Source organism: Rhincodon typus, chromosome 24, assembly GCF_021869965.1.
Source record: "Rhincodon typus isolate 14 chromosome 24, sRhiTyp1.1, whole genome shotgun sequence".
NCBI lineage: Eukaryota > Metazoa > Chordata > Chondrichthyes > Orectolobiformes > Rhincodontidae > Rhincodon > Rhincodon typus.
In genome coordinates, this window is record NC_063355.1 from 14926903 (window position 1) to 14940736 (window position 13834).

Genomic DNA, 13834 nt, shown 5'->3' on the forward strand with positions numbered 1-13834 from the left:
AGGCAGAGGGGAGGGTGAACAGATGGTACAGAGGCCAGTGCAAAAGACAATGGGGTTGTTAATGGGGGTGAAAGGCAAAGAGAGATGTAAAATTGGTGTAAATTGCCATAAGATATAAGAAAGTAATTAGGCCATTTGGTCTTGGCTGATATGCTTCTCAACCTCCACTTGCATGCCTTTTCTCCATACCCTGGAACACCTTACTGATCAAGAACCTATCAATCTCTGCATAAAGACTCAATGACTTGGCCTCCACAGCCTTCTGTGGCAATGAGTTCCACAGATTCGCCGCCCTCTGGCTGAAGAAATTCCTCTTTATTTCAGATCTAAAGGATCACCCCTTCACTCAGAGGCTGTGCCCTTGAGTCCTGGCCACCCCTGCTAGTGGAAACACCTTCTCCAAGTCCACTCTATCAAGGCCTCTGAATATTCTGTAAGTTTCAATGAGATCCTGCACACCCCCAACCAATCCTTCTAAAATCCATCAAGTCAGACCCAGAGTCCTCAACCACTCCTCATACGACAAGCCCTTCATTCCCAGGATCATTCTTGTGAACCTCCTCAAAACTCTCTCCAAGGCCACACATCCTTCCTTAGATACAGGGCCCAAAACTGTTCAAAATATTCCAAATGCCGTCTGGATCTATAACTACTCTGCACTCAGTTTGGCTTGCTGCTTCCCAAATCTAATTCTACAATTTCAAAATGTTGTCATAAATATTCTCACAAATAACTGCAAGAGGGGAAAAAAAAGGATCAAAAGAGTTATGAGGCAAAATTCTGCAACTGTTATTGTCCGGTAAAGACATATTATATTCTGAAATTCAAAGTAATTTTAGATTTTAAAGTCTAGACACAAAACAGCTAGCAAAGTTGTCCTCCCAAGGTCACTTGACTTGTATTGTAGATTAGAACCACTTCCTTGTTTTAGAGGGAACAAATGAACACACTAGCCTGATGAGAGTCCATGCCCATCCCCAAAACCAATTAGAAAGTTGGTCATTCTAAAATGAAGAGACAGGTTGCTTCAAACCCAATGGGTGAATATCTACATACACTACACAGGTTTTGGCAGCAACGTGACCCCAGCATCTGATTTGGGCAAAGACCTGAACTTGTGGAGAGCCTGATGGGATCCCAGACATGATATTGACTACTTTTAAAAATCAGTGAAGAGCTATTCGCAGTTAATCATTAGTTGGTCAGAGAGCTAGATCACGATCAAACTGCAAGGCATCAAGTAGCCAAGTCATTTAACAGCAATAGCCTGAAAGTGGGAGATTCCAACTGCGAAAAGGACTCCCTTAATCTATTCAAGTTCATTTGTGAACCAATCTCCCAGAGACTTGACAATAAGTAACTGACTTCGTAATCTGTTGTGAACTTTTTGTCTTACAGACTTACACTTCAACTTTAAATCATCACGTCCATTCAAGAAACCATAGGCCCATCACATGGGAGACTGGAGATTGTACATCTGAGACCAAATTAACCATAATCTATTGAAGTGCCCGATCTTTATCTGTAACACAGCTTTGTGTGTGTTCACATGCATAAATAGGCTTGAGATCAAGTGTATGACATTGCATTAACTTGGGACAGGTGTATCAGAATAAAAAAAACTGCTTTATTTTTAATCTCTTGAAAGCTTGCCTTCTAAATTATTTAATTGGAAGACACACAGCAAGAGCAACAAAACACACACCTCTTTCCATAAAAGCACACTGATTACAGGCAGTAAGAGAATAGATGCATTCTATCTGTGACAAAATCTTCAGTCAAATCACATTTAATCTTCTTCATTCCAAATGACACAACTATTTGTTTAGCCCCTCTTCATACTTGAACTGCAAGGATTACATTATCATTTTAGTATATCTGTGGTGGACTTCTTCTAAGGCTAATACACAAAAAGGATCAAGATTCTTCCATTCAGCCCCTCAAGCATGCTGTGCCATTTAGTAAGATCATGGCTAATCAGAATTGAGACCACAATCAAAGTTCCCATCTCCCCCGACAACCATCTGACTTATAAATCTGTTTAACTCAGCATTAAAAATATTCAATGACCTCGCCTCCACTGCTCTTTAGTGAGAATCTCACAGGCTAATGATCCTCTGAGAGAAAAAAGACTCCCCAAATTTTCAATTTAAATGAAAGGCACTTATTCTTAAACTGTATCTCTAGTTCTAGTCCCCTCAAGATCTTAGATATTTCAGTAAGATCACCAACCTTTCCTCAAAAGACAATGCTTAATTCCAGAAATCTGTTAAGGGAGCCTTCTCTGAGTGCAAGACAAAAAACCTTTGTCAGCATGTCTCTTTATTCAGCAATACTTGCATTTATATAGCATCAAACAGACACCACAATGATGTTTACAGCTAATGAAATAATTCTGAAGTGCAGTCACTTCAGAATAGTTGGAAAATAGTGACATGCTCTTTTGCTTAGTTAATACAATATACATCTGTTTACATCAAATATTTGGAAAAAAATGTATAATTGTCTTATAAGTGTTATATTAATCTTTTTAAAATGAATGAAAGTTCTATCGTTAAAAGATTAATCGGTTGCATTGAAACAAATTCAGGAAAGTTAGACTAACTTACCCTTGACTTGAAAGCTAATATTATTCTGGGCAGAATAAGGACCAAGCACTTGAAACCAATTGTAATGTATTTCAGCACAAAATCTGTAATTCCTGCAATCCAAAGCAAATCAAAGAAATCCTTGCTTTCCACACTAGTCTTCAGAAATATCAAGCTGAGGAAAAAGGATAAACAACAGTACAAGTAAAATATTTGACTTATGTACTGCAATGACCGTTCAATTTAATCATCTGGGTAACGTAGCAGCATAAAGGCAAAGGAGCATAAATAAAAAGCAGCAAGTAAAATTACACCATGTATTATATGTCTAACAGACTGATGGACTGGAAACACAATGGCCAGATCTTGCAGTTTTAATGATGGCAAAACTGTCAGCATTCATGCCATTGCAACCATGAAACTGATAGAAAAGTCTGCAATCTGTACAAGATCAGTTAAACGTGGAACTCCAGAGGTTGGCGTTGCAGTGATTCCTTGCTCCTTCACAGGGTATGTGGTTGATGTCTCTGCAGATGACAAATTAGAAGTCCCTAAAGGGACAAGAACTTCTCTTATTACACAAAACAGTTTGACAAGAAGTTTTATTGGAATGGTTTTACTAAAGGAGTTTGTAACATGGTAAAAACCCATGAAGTATTATACCTTGTTAATGAGGTGCAACTGAGGTTTTAACAACATGTTAGTCATCACTACTGCTAGGAAACCTCTATAACAGTAGAAAACTATTTTAATATTTCTGCAATGGCAACTATAAAAATTCCCAAGCATAGTATGATAAATGCATTTTTAAACACTTGTTTATGACATTTTAGCTTAGAATATATGTTGCAATCTTTATCTTGTTATGCAAAACTTAGGAAAAGAGGAGGGTAATGCAGTGTTTTATTTGATTTGTGGTCTGGGAGAATTTTTTGATGTGACTGCCTACTTTCTCTGCTTGATGAGAGCTGAAAGTCCCATTCACTTGGTGCTAGACTCAGAGTAATGTCAGAAATGGTGAAACCTACGGCCATTCTGAGGAAGGGTCACTGGATCCGAAACCTTAACTCTGTTTTTTCCTTCACAGATGCTACCAGACCTGCTGAGCTTTTCCAGCAAGTTTGTTTTTGCCCCATGATTGGTCTTTTTCATAAAATGTTGGTCTTGGATCCATTCTTCTCTCCCTCAAACTAAACCCAATCATATTATGATCATTGCTACATTGGGGTTCCTTCAGAATGAGGTCATTAATTAATCTTGTCTCACTGAATATAACCAGATCTGGTACAGCTTGATCACTAATTGGCTATAGAATGTGCTGTTCCAGGAAACTGTACCTAAAAATATTCTGTGAATTCCTCGCTAGACAACTTTTACCACTGATTCATTCAATCTATGTGGATTAAAATTATCCATGATTATAGCTATATCTTTCTCACAAAGCCCCAATCATCTCTTGCTCTCTGCCATATTTTACAGTCATGCACTGTCAGGGGACTACTTCTGCAAGTGACTTTTTACTTTCACTATTTCTCATCTTGACCCAAACTCAAAAATTGGCAGCAGTTTCTTTATTTACATATAATCCTCTTATGGGGTGCACCAGTTCAACTCTGTTTCTCACCCCATAGATCCTGCCAGACCTGCTAAGCTTCTCCAGCATTTTCTGATTTTATTTTGCATCTGCAGTATTTTGCTTTCACAGTTCACTGCATGGCTTACCAATTACTCTTCAGAGATGTACACTAGCTCTCTTCCCTTCAACACTAACAAATTTTGGGATGTTTGTGCTCATCTTCTGCAACCTCTCCAGCTTTCAATTTCTCCACCACTACCAACATCCACTACTCTGACTATGCAAGAAGGGAAAAAAAAACTCATGTCCCTTCACAATACATAAAGTAACAAGTTAGCATACCCCTAATCCTTTGGAGATCCTCATGCTTCTAAACTTCTTATTAAATCCTTCCGAAAATCCATCTTTTATACCATGTTTTTGATCAGCTCTTCTGACTGTGCCCTATATTTCCATATATGAAATACCGGGGCATTTATTTTTGTTAAATAGCCTATACACTCCAAACTTGTTATAGATACTGCCTGAACTTTAGCACTAAAGGGAGCCCTCTTTAAACTGCAAGGCGCAGGAGTAGAACACAGCAACAAATATATATAAAAAAAAGCAAGGTAGGTTATGTAATCTAGGCTTCAAAGATTAGATTGCCATTTTGGCAGGGATTCGGGGCTGGATAATTCTGCATTATAACTAGAATTACAAAACAAAGACAATACCTGAAGTCTACTCAAAAAGCAGAAATGTTAGATCTCTTGAACTACTAAGATGCTAAAAACTTGAAGTATATTAGGTGTTCCCTCAGCTAACCAAAAGATTTCAATTTGGAATCAAATAATGACAACAAAATCAAATACTCACATTGAATGAGAGATCACATAACAACAGATGTTTCAACTAATGTTCAAAAATCTGAATATACAAATGAAACCTACAAAGAAATGAATGCAAATAAAAAAAAATTGGTACCATGCAGACCATACAGGGCAAAATAAAAATCCAATATATTTGCAGGAAACATAACAAAAAAAAATGAGGATGTTGCAAAACAGTGGGTCCTAATCAATACCTGCTTATGGTTCAACAGATATATAGCATCCACAGCAGCAGACATTGCTGATATATCCCACTTTAAACATTTTCAAAATAAATAATTTGTATAATTTTGGCACGATCCTTATTAAAGCATGGAATATGCATAATAGGGTATCAAATACTTTTTTCCTCTTTATATACAATACCAGCAAACATTCGCTGCTTAGGTTTACCATGGGAAACTCAGAGCTCAGAACAATGCATAGAAAGTTCCAAAAATTCTGGAACATTAAAACCTTAAAAAACCTCTCTCAACAAATACAAGCACTTTTCTTTCCTAATAGCGATCGCTAAAATGTTAATTCCAAATGATGGCAAGATTCTTTTGCAATGGTCTCACCTCAATTGAGACTGCTTAGTTACATAAAAGCCCTAAGTTTGCACTTACAGTATAACATTGTTGTGTAACTTTGAGTCCCTCAGGAGTAAAAGAAGTAAGAGTTCCTCCTCCAGGGAGTTTAATTTTATTTCACACCTAAATTAGGTTGAGCCCTGATTCCACATTTACACAACAATTTTAATTTGGTAAGGAATAAAGCCTTTAAGAGACAACAGAAAAGACTGGAAAAATAATGAAAAAATGCATTCTACAATGAAAAATGCAAACTAAAATTGGACAATGTTATCGCACATGACAACAGCAGAGGTATGATACAGCACAGAAGCTATTGTGTCAGCTCTTTGAAATCCCACTTCACCATTCTTTCCTTACAGTTTTACAATTCTTTCATATTAACCATTGATCAAATTCCCTTTTGAAGCTAATTATTATATTATTTGTTTGCTCTTTTTGCATTGCATTTTATTCCTGAATATGACAAGTTGAGGAAATCTCTCTCTCCCATGCTGTCTGTGCTTCATCCGCCAATCATCTCAAATCTGTATTATACGACAAGTGAAACAGTTGCTGCTGACTTGCTTTATCAAAATTATCCTTGAATTGAATATCTCTATTAACCACCCTGTAACCTTCTCTGCTCTAAGGAAAACAGTTCATCAGGCTAAAATCAAGTCAAATTCCCTACTGTGATTAAAACTTACCTTGTTATGCTATTGGTCTCAATGCAAAAGACTGAAAAAGCTACACCTAGCTGAATATGATGTGAGTTTTTTTTTAAACAAAGTTCATATTTACTGCTGAACTATCACTGAAGAATTAATTTTATATTTGTATGATCTCAAATTTCTCCATTGAGAAAACTATTGTTGTATACATATACAGCTTCTATCTTAGTCCCAAGGGTGCATCCCAATCCTTTATTTTGCTGTCTGTAAATTTTTCATTAAAAAGTGAAAAAAAACCCAGATAATTCTGGTTTACTGCCCACACCTGCTTACCCTATTTGATAATATCGCTACCACTGGAACCCTAGTGATTCTCTTGACTTGGCACCATATTCAAAGTGTATTCAGAAAAGGGGAAATTTAAATCACAGAGATGGTTCTCACTTTGTGGGCAATTTTCTTTGGGGTCAATGGTGAATGCAATCATTTCACTGTTGACCACAAAATCCAGGCATGCATCTCCATTTATTCAGTGAAGGATCCAACGTGATTTTTATTGCCCTCTCAGGTTACCCTGCCATCTTCAAAGACTTGTACATGTATACCCAAGCTTTCTCTTGTCCTGAAACCCCTCTAAAATTGTACTATTTAGTTTATATTGCATCTTCTCATTTATCCTACCAATTAAAAAGGAGGTGGTGGTGTGGTGGTAATGCATCTGGTCTAATAATTGAGGACCTCAGGCTAATTGTTCTGGCGTTGTGGGCTCGAAACCCGCCATGGCAGATGGTGAAATTTAAATTCAATAAAATCTGGAATAAAATTCTGTTAGCCTGATGACAACCACATAACCACTGTCAAGTGTTGTAAAACCCATCTTATTCACTAGTATCCTTTAAGGAAGGAAATCTGCTGTCCTTATCTGGTCTGGCCTACTTGTGACAGCAATGTGGATAACTCTTAAATGTCCTCTGGATAATTGGGAATGGGCAATCATGCTGCTCTAGCCTTCAACACTCACATCCAATGAACTAAAAAAAGATTAGGCCGTCATGCATACGTCTAATTTATCAGACCACTTAGGTCCGACTAATGTTTGTTCTGGGGGGTCATCCTCACAATTTACCTCATGTCTAAGTTTATCACCTTTTGAAACTTCAAAGTTATGTCCTATATGCATAGGCCTAGGACATTAATATACAAAAGAGCACTGGTCCCAACACCGATCCCATGGGAACCAGCACTGCACACTTCATTCCAGTCTGAAAAACTATTTTCTGCTCTATATCCCCAAGACAATTTTGTACCCACATATCAACCTTTTCTGTTACTTCATCCCGGAGCCTAATTAAGTTAGCCAAACCTAAACTGCCTTTAAAGAATTCAATGCTGGTTTTTATTTATTAACTCATTATTTACCAAATGCTACTTCATTCTGTCCTGGATTCATTATTGAAGGTTTCCCCCCGAAAAGTTAAATAGACAAGTCTGCAGTCGATGCGTTTCTGACCCTCCACTTTTTAAATACGGGTGCAGCGTCCTCTCACATAATTCCCATATCTGATAGGATCGGAAAATTATATCCAGAGCCTCTACCATCTCCAGCTTTACTTCCCTCAGTAACCTCTGGCGCATCTCATAAGCACAGGGTTTTTCTTCTATTTTGAGGACTGCCAATGTTTTAAGAAGTTCTTTATCCATTTTTTTCCAATGCAAATCAAATAAATTACAAATGCTCAAATTGAGCCTTGGATAAATAGTGATCAAACATGAATCGATACTCATGGTTCTATCTGCAAAGAATATCATAATGCTAATACAACATTAATGTTGCTTAGTTTAAGTTCCATAGCTTTGTTACTACCAAGTCCGATAGCCTTTTTTTTTGGCTAGAGAAGCAATTTGGGGCCAATACTTATGGAAAGGTAACCATTGTGGTTGACTCTTAACTGTCCTCTAAAATAGCCTTGCAAGACAAGTTGTGTGGAACTACTATTGGTTGATCAAGGGGAAGGACCACCAGCACCTTCTCAGGGAACTGGGATGGACAATAAATGCTGGACTTGTCAGCAAAGCATATATCCCTACAATGAATTGGAAAAATCCTCAATTTCCAATAAGCAGCAAACCAATACGTTTTTAAATATATAATTTTACAAACACACAATAAACTATATTGAAATATCTTACCTCTTATAGAGTTCCTGGGCACTAAAAGTATAATATAAAAACAATGTGTTCCCAGTGAGAAATACCAATATCCACAGGCATACAAGTACTGATCTTTGCTCCTGTTTGTAAAAAAACAAATCAAGCAACGCGAACATTAAAAATTTCAAAGATTAAAGTAGAATTAAGTCCAGGCTGTTTGTTCCCAGGTTCATGTTATTATCATGCTATTATGTTATCATGATATTACTATTATTGTTATCATGCTATTAGTTGATTTTGAAAGTGGACATTGCACATACATTGCATTTTCCACGCATAAAATACTTGTCCATATAAAATAGTGTAACCTCTAACTTGGCAGGCAAGAAACAGGGGAGATCAACAACAGAACATGGAATTGTATCGAATATTGAGGCAGTGGCAGGAAGGGGGATGAAATTAGTGGCAAGCAAATGGATTTGGTAGTGGAGGTCAAAGACATTGACTTCAGTCTCCCCAATATTTACCTACAGAAAATAGGAACTTGTCCAGACCTAGACAATAGAGAGGCAGTCTCATAGCTGAAGGATTGAAAGAGGCAGTTGACAGATAGGTGCAGCTATTAGTAGCATGCATGTAGAATTTGATCCTATGCCTATAGAAGACATTATTAAAAGGAGGAGCCAAGGACATATTCTCAAGACTTCTAGAAGCAATAATATGGGAGTGGGGGAAAAAAATAATCTATAGGCTTAAAAAAAACCTTTTTTTAAAGATAATAAGCCAAAATGTAAAGCAGCGCTTAGACGTCAAGCAAGCTCTTTAACATCATTAGTTAGCTCTTTAGATTAATTGGAAAGCACACTGGATGATTAGTGCAACATGTGGCAAGAGCAGTGAATGACACTCTCCATTTTGTACACAGGAAACTACTTAAGAAAAATTACAAGGCAGTGAGCTCACACAGGGGTCCAACAAGCAAGAAAAAGAAATGCCTGAATGATTTATAATAGTGATTTCAACTTCAGAGATGAGATTACCCACACTGTAATTTGTTTTGTTTTTATAACATAATGCGAAGCAATTTTACTGTGCTTTGCTATTTTTGCTAGGAAAGATATTAAGGGAAACTCAACTGCCAGGATCATGTTCCACATATTTGCTCTTTTACAATGTCATTGTTAAAAGATTCAACACTGTGATAGAATCACTGTAGAATTGTTCATCAATAAATCAACAATTAAATGACAGAAAATAACACTGTCAAACAATATTTTTCACCCCTGGAAAATGTTAGAAGCAGGAACTGTAGGCAGAATAGTGAACAGTGTAATTAGTCACAGATTTTCTTTGTGCCACGTTTGTTGATCTCTGACAGGATGGCAAGGGGAAGCAACAACTGAGAGGAGGAATCAGGCAAGCTTCCCAATCCTGACAGCTATCCAGCAAGTCCTGCAGCAAACTGCTTGCATTAATGTTGATTGAGGACAGAAGGTCTTGGTTGTAACACTCTTTGATAGTGGAACAGCTTGTGAGGAGTTAGTATCTGAGCTCATATTAGAACAACAATTTGGATGAGCTATTGAAAAGGAAGTCAACACCCATGAAACCAAACCCCAGAAAAAAATAAAATATAAAACCTTAGCTGCAGGCTAGAAATAATAAAATGGCATTAAGTTATGAAAATGAGAGAAGTTGAACATGATACTATCTTTGAAATTCACTTATATCTCAACATTTAACACTGGTTAGTCCTTACATATCCAGATTACCCCAAAACCTAATATTTATTATTAATAATAATGAATAATGAATGTAAATGAGGAATCCCAAGGTTTAAAATCGCAAGACAGATGCCCACGACATTCTACTGATGTTAACCAAACATGGTGAAGAAAGGATGTTGAAATTCTGACATACAGCAAAGGCAAATTTTGTGAAGACTTGAAAGAATTAATTATATCAACCCACATTATTCTGCTCTTCACTTGCAGAACAGGACATGACATATGATGAAGAGAGAAACTAAAAAAAAATTAATGCATGTTGAAGACAACAGAAAATAGCTCACAAGTAAAATACTCACTCTTAAAGAAACTTGGTGTTTAACTGTTAAGTTTGCATATGCAAAGGTACTTGCCATTCCAATACACACAGCAATACCTGTATTAAGAAAGAGAACACTTCTTTTGTTCACGTTATATGTTGAATCACCAGGATTTTCTCTTGCAAAAAAAAATTACATTAAACAGTCCCTTTCACAACCATTTGATGTCTCAAGGTACTTTTACAGTCAAATGTAGTCACTGTCATAATATAGTTACTGTGGCAGACAATACAGACGCACCAAAATCCCACACACAACATGATAACAAACAGATAACTTGTTTTTTGTGATGTCGACTGAAGGATAAATTTAAAGATTTTACAAGATAAAAATCAATGGTTCAGAATAACACACTTCACAAGGTAGCTGAACTAATAAGTAATGACAGGATTCAAAGTTTACGCAAGTCTACGTATCAGGATTAATTAGATATCCATTAAATTCAAGGCACTCCGAGATATACTCAGCTCTTGGTGTCTTACTTGACATTATCTTTAGAATGGCAAAGTGCGTTCATTCCTTTGCATTGAGATGATCACATTTCTTCTCTTTTCTTGAATTGTTATGGGTAACTTGTAATTAGCACCATTGGGAAAACTCCCAAACATAGCTGCAATGAGTTACGGCTATCAACCTTGCTATAACAAGTTTTCCAGGTGACAGTTGCTCAAATGATCACTGTTGTCACTAATCAAACTCAGAGCAATAAAAAGAGTATTTTTTAAAATTTGAACAGGACCTCTGGCAGATGAAACAATATCACTTCAATCTTAACATTCGTTCTGTGTATTCATGCAAGTTTGACAAACAAGATCTAAGTAAAGCCAGAATCTAAAGGCACAGCTCCTGTGTAGAAATCACATGTAAATTTAGCACCGGTTGATAATAAATAATACAAGGAATGTTGGATATACTCGGTAGCTCAGAAAGCATCTATGGAGAAAGGAAGTTAACATTTCAAGTCATAGAGTCATACATCACGAAACAGATCCTGTGGTCCAATGCCACTATGCCGACCAAGTTTCCCAAACTAAACTGGTCTCCCTTGCCTGCATTTGGCCCCTATCCCTCTAAACCTTTCCTATTTATGTACCTGTCCAAATGTCTTTTAAATGTTGTAACTGTATCTGCATTTTCCAGGGCATGGTGAAACTAGCTGGGTTTTTTTTCTATTCATTTGTGGGATGTGGGCGTCGCTGGCTGGCCAGCATTTCTTGCCCATTCCTAGTTGCCCTTGAGAAGGTGGTGCTGAGCTGCCTTCTTGAACTGCTGCAGTCCCCCTGCTGTAGGTTGACCCACAATGCCATTAGGGAGGGAAATCCAGGATTTTGACACAAGTGACAGTGAAGGAACGGCAATATATTTCCAAACCAGGAAGGTGAGTGGCTTGGAGGGGAACTTGGAGGAGGTGGGGTTCCAATATGTTTGCTGCCCTTGTCCTTCTAAATGGAAGTGGTCATGGGTTTGGAAGATGCTGTCTGAGGATCTTTGGTGAATTTCTGTAGTGCATCTTGTAGATAGTACATACTGCTGCGACTGAGCATCGGTGGTGGAGGGAGTGGATACTTGTGGATGTAGTGCCAATCAAGTGGGCTGCTTTGTCCTGGATGGTGTCAAGCTTCTTAAGTGTTGTCGGGGCTGGGCTCATTCAGGAAAATGGGGAGTATTCCATCACACCCCTGACTTGTGCCTTGTAGATGGTGGACCAGCTTTGGGGAATCAGGAGGTGAGTTACTCGCTGTGGTATTCCTAGCTTCTGGCCTGCTGTTGGAGCCACTGTGTTTATGTGGTGAGTCCAGTTGAGTTTCTGGTCACTGATAACCCCCAGGATGTTGATAGTGGGGGATTCAATGATGGTAACACCATTCAATGCCAAGGGGTGGTGGTTAGATTGTCTCTTATTGGTGATGGTCATAGCCTGGCATTCGTGTGGCATGAATGTCACTTGCCACTTGTCAGCCCAAGCCTGGATATTGTCCAGATCTTGGTGCATTTGGACACGGACTGCTTCAGTATCTGAGGTGTTTGTGAATAGTGCATTATGCAATCATTGGCAAACATGCCCACTTCTGACCTTATGATGGAGGCAAGGTCATTGATGAAGCAGCTGAAGATGGTTGGGCCTAGGACACTACCCTGAGGAACTCCTGCAGAGATGTCCCGGAGCCTGTCTTAACTGCAACTTTTAAACTCATATAAGCTTAATGCTGAATAGAGGTAGAGAGAAAAGTACAAATTGTTTGGCCATATCTTGTCTTTGTTTTTTTTTTAAACTGCTGGCCAGAAATGAAACATATTGCTAAATTTCTAGTGATATAAATGAGAAATGTTGTTTACTATATAGCTCATGTCACAGGAGTGGAACTAGTGAAAATGTCACATTTAAAGAATTCTGGGTAAATGCCTCCTTTTGGTCTTTATGCATGCATTTAAAAACTGGAAAATAACACACAAATAACTAACTATCTAGATACCTTCCTTCCTAATATTTAGAATCAAGCTTAAATTCAAATTCAATTACACATTTATCTTCTTTAGGTTTCTTTTATTGATGGCTTAACATTAAGATATATGCATAGAGCCAAGGAAATGATATCACTGTACCAAGGCAAAATATTGCGGAAGCTGGAAATCTGAGATTAAAACAATACAAAATAAATCTGGTCATATTCAGCAGACTTGAAATGTTAATTCTACTTCTCTCCACAGATACTGCCTGATCTGCAGATGGATATCTTAACATATAAAAAGCCCAAGCGATACAGGGCTGAATTTTCCTATGGTCTGGACAATGCGGCAATGATAAGATAGCTGGGAAAGTGTGGTGAGAATGGAAAAATGTGATTTTTGATGCTAAGTGACAAAAATGTCTGATTTAGTGCGTGAGGTTTCAATGGCTAGATGAGAATCTCATTTGTGAATGTTGAGGGACCTATTTGTATGCATTAATATCTCATCATTGCTACCTAATTTTGCCTTATTTATATGCAGGTTGCCATTTTCCCAGCAGTGGAGAGAAACTAGATGGTAGCAATTTCCAACAGAGGATACCCAACAGCTGCAACTTGCTTCAGAGATAGTAGGAACTGCAGATGCTGGAGAATCTGAGATAACAAGGTGTAGAGCTGGATGAACACAGCAGGCCAAGCAGCATCAGAGGAGCAGGAAGGCTGACGTTTCGGGCCTAGACCCTTCGTCAGAAATGGGGGAGGGGAAGGGGGTTCTGAAATAAATAGGGAGAGAGGGGGAGGCGGATAGAAGATGGATAGAGGAGAAGATAGGTGGAGCGGAGACAGACAGGTCAAAGAGGCGGGG

At 37.9% G+C, this 13834-nt stretch overlaps 1 protein-coding gene across 2 annotated transcripts in view; it reads right to left on the reverse strand.

Annotated features, from left to right (window-relative positions):
* Nucleotides 1-13834, reverse strand: part of rnft2 (ring finger protein, transmembrane 2) — a 55295-nt gene that overhangs the window by 23484 nt on the left and 17977 nt on the right. For both annotated transcript variants that reach the window (XM_048611358.1, XM_020528681.2), the window contains exons 4-6: nucleotides 10499-10575; nucleotides 8452-8552; nucleotides 2610-2763 (exon numbers count right to left, since the gene is read on the reverse strand). In XM_048611358.1, coding sequence (XP_048467315.1) covers nucleotides 2610-2763; nucleotides 8452-8552; nucleotides 10499-10575 — 332 coding nt within the window. The remainder of the gene's footprint in view (nucleotides 1-2609; nucleotides 2764-8451; nucleotides 8553-10498; nucleotides 10576-13834) is intronic.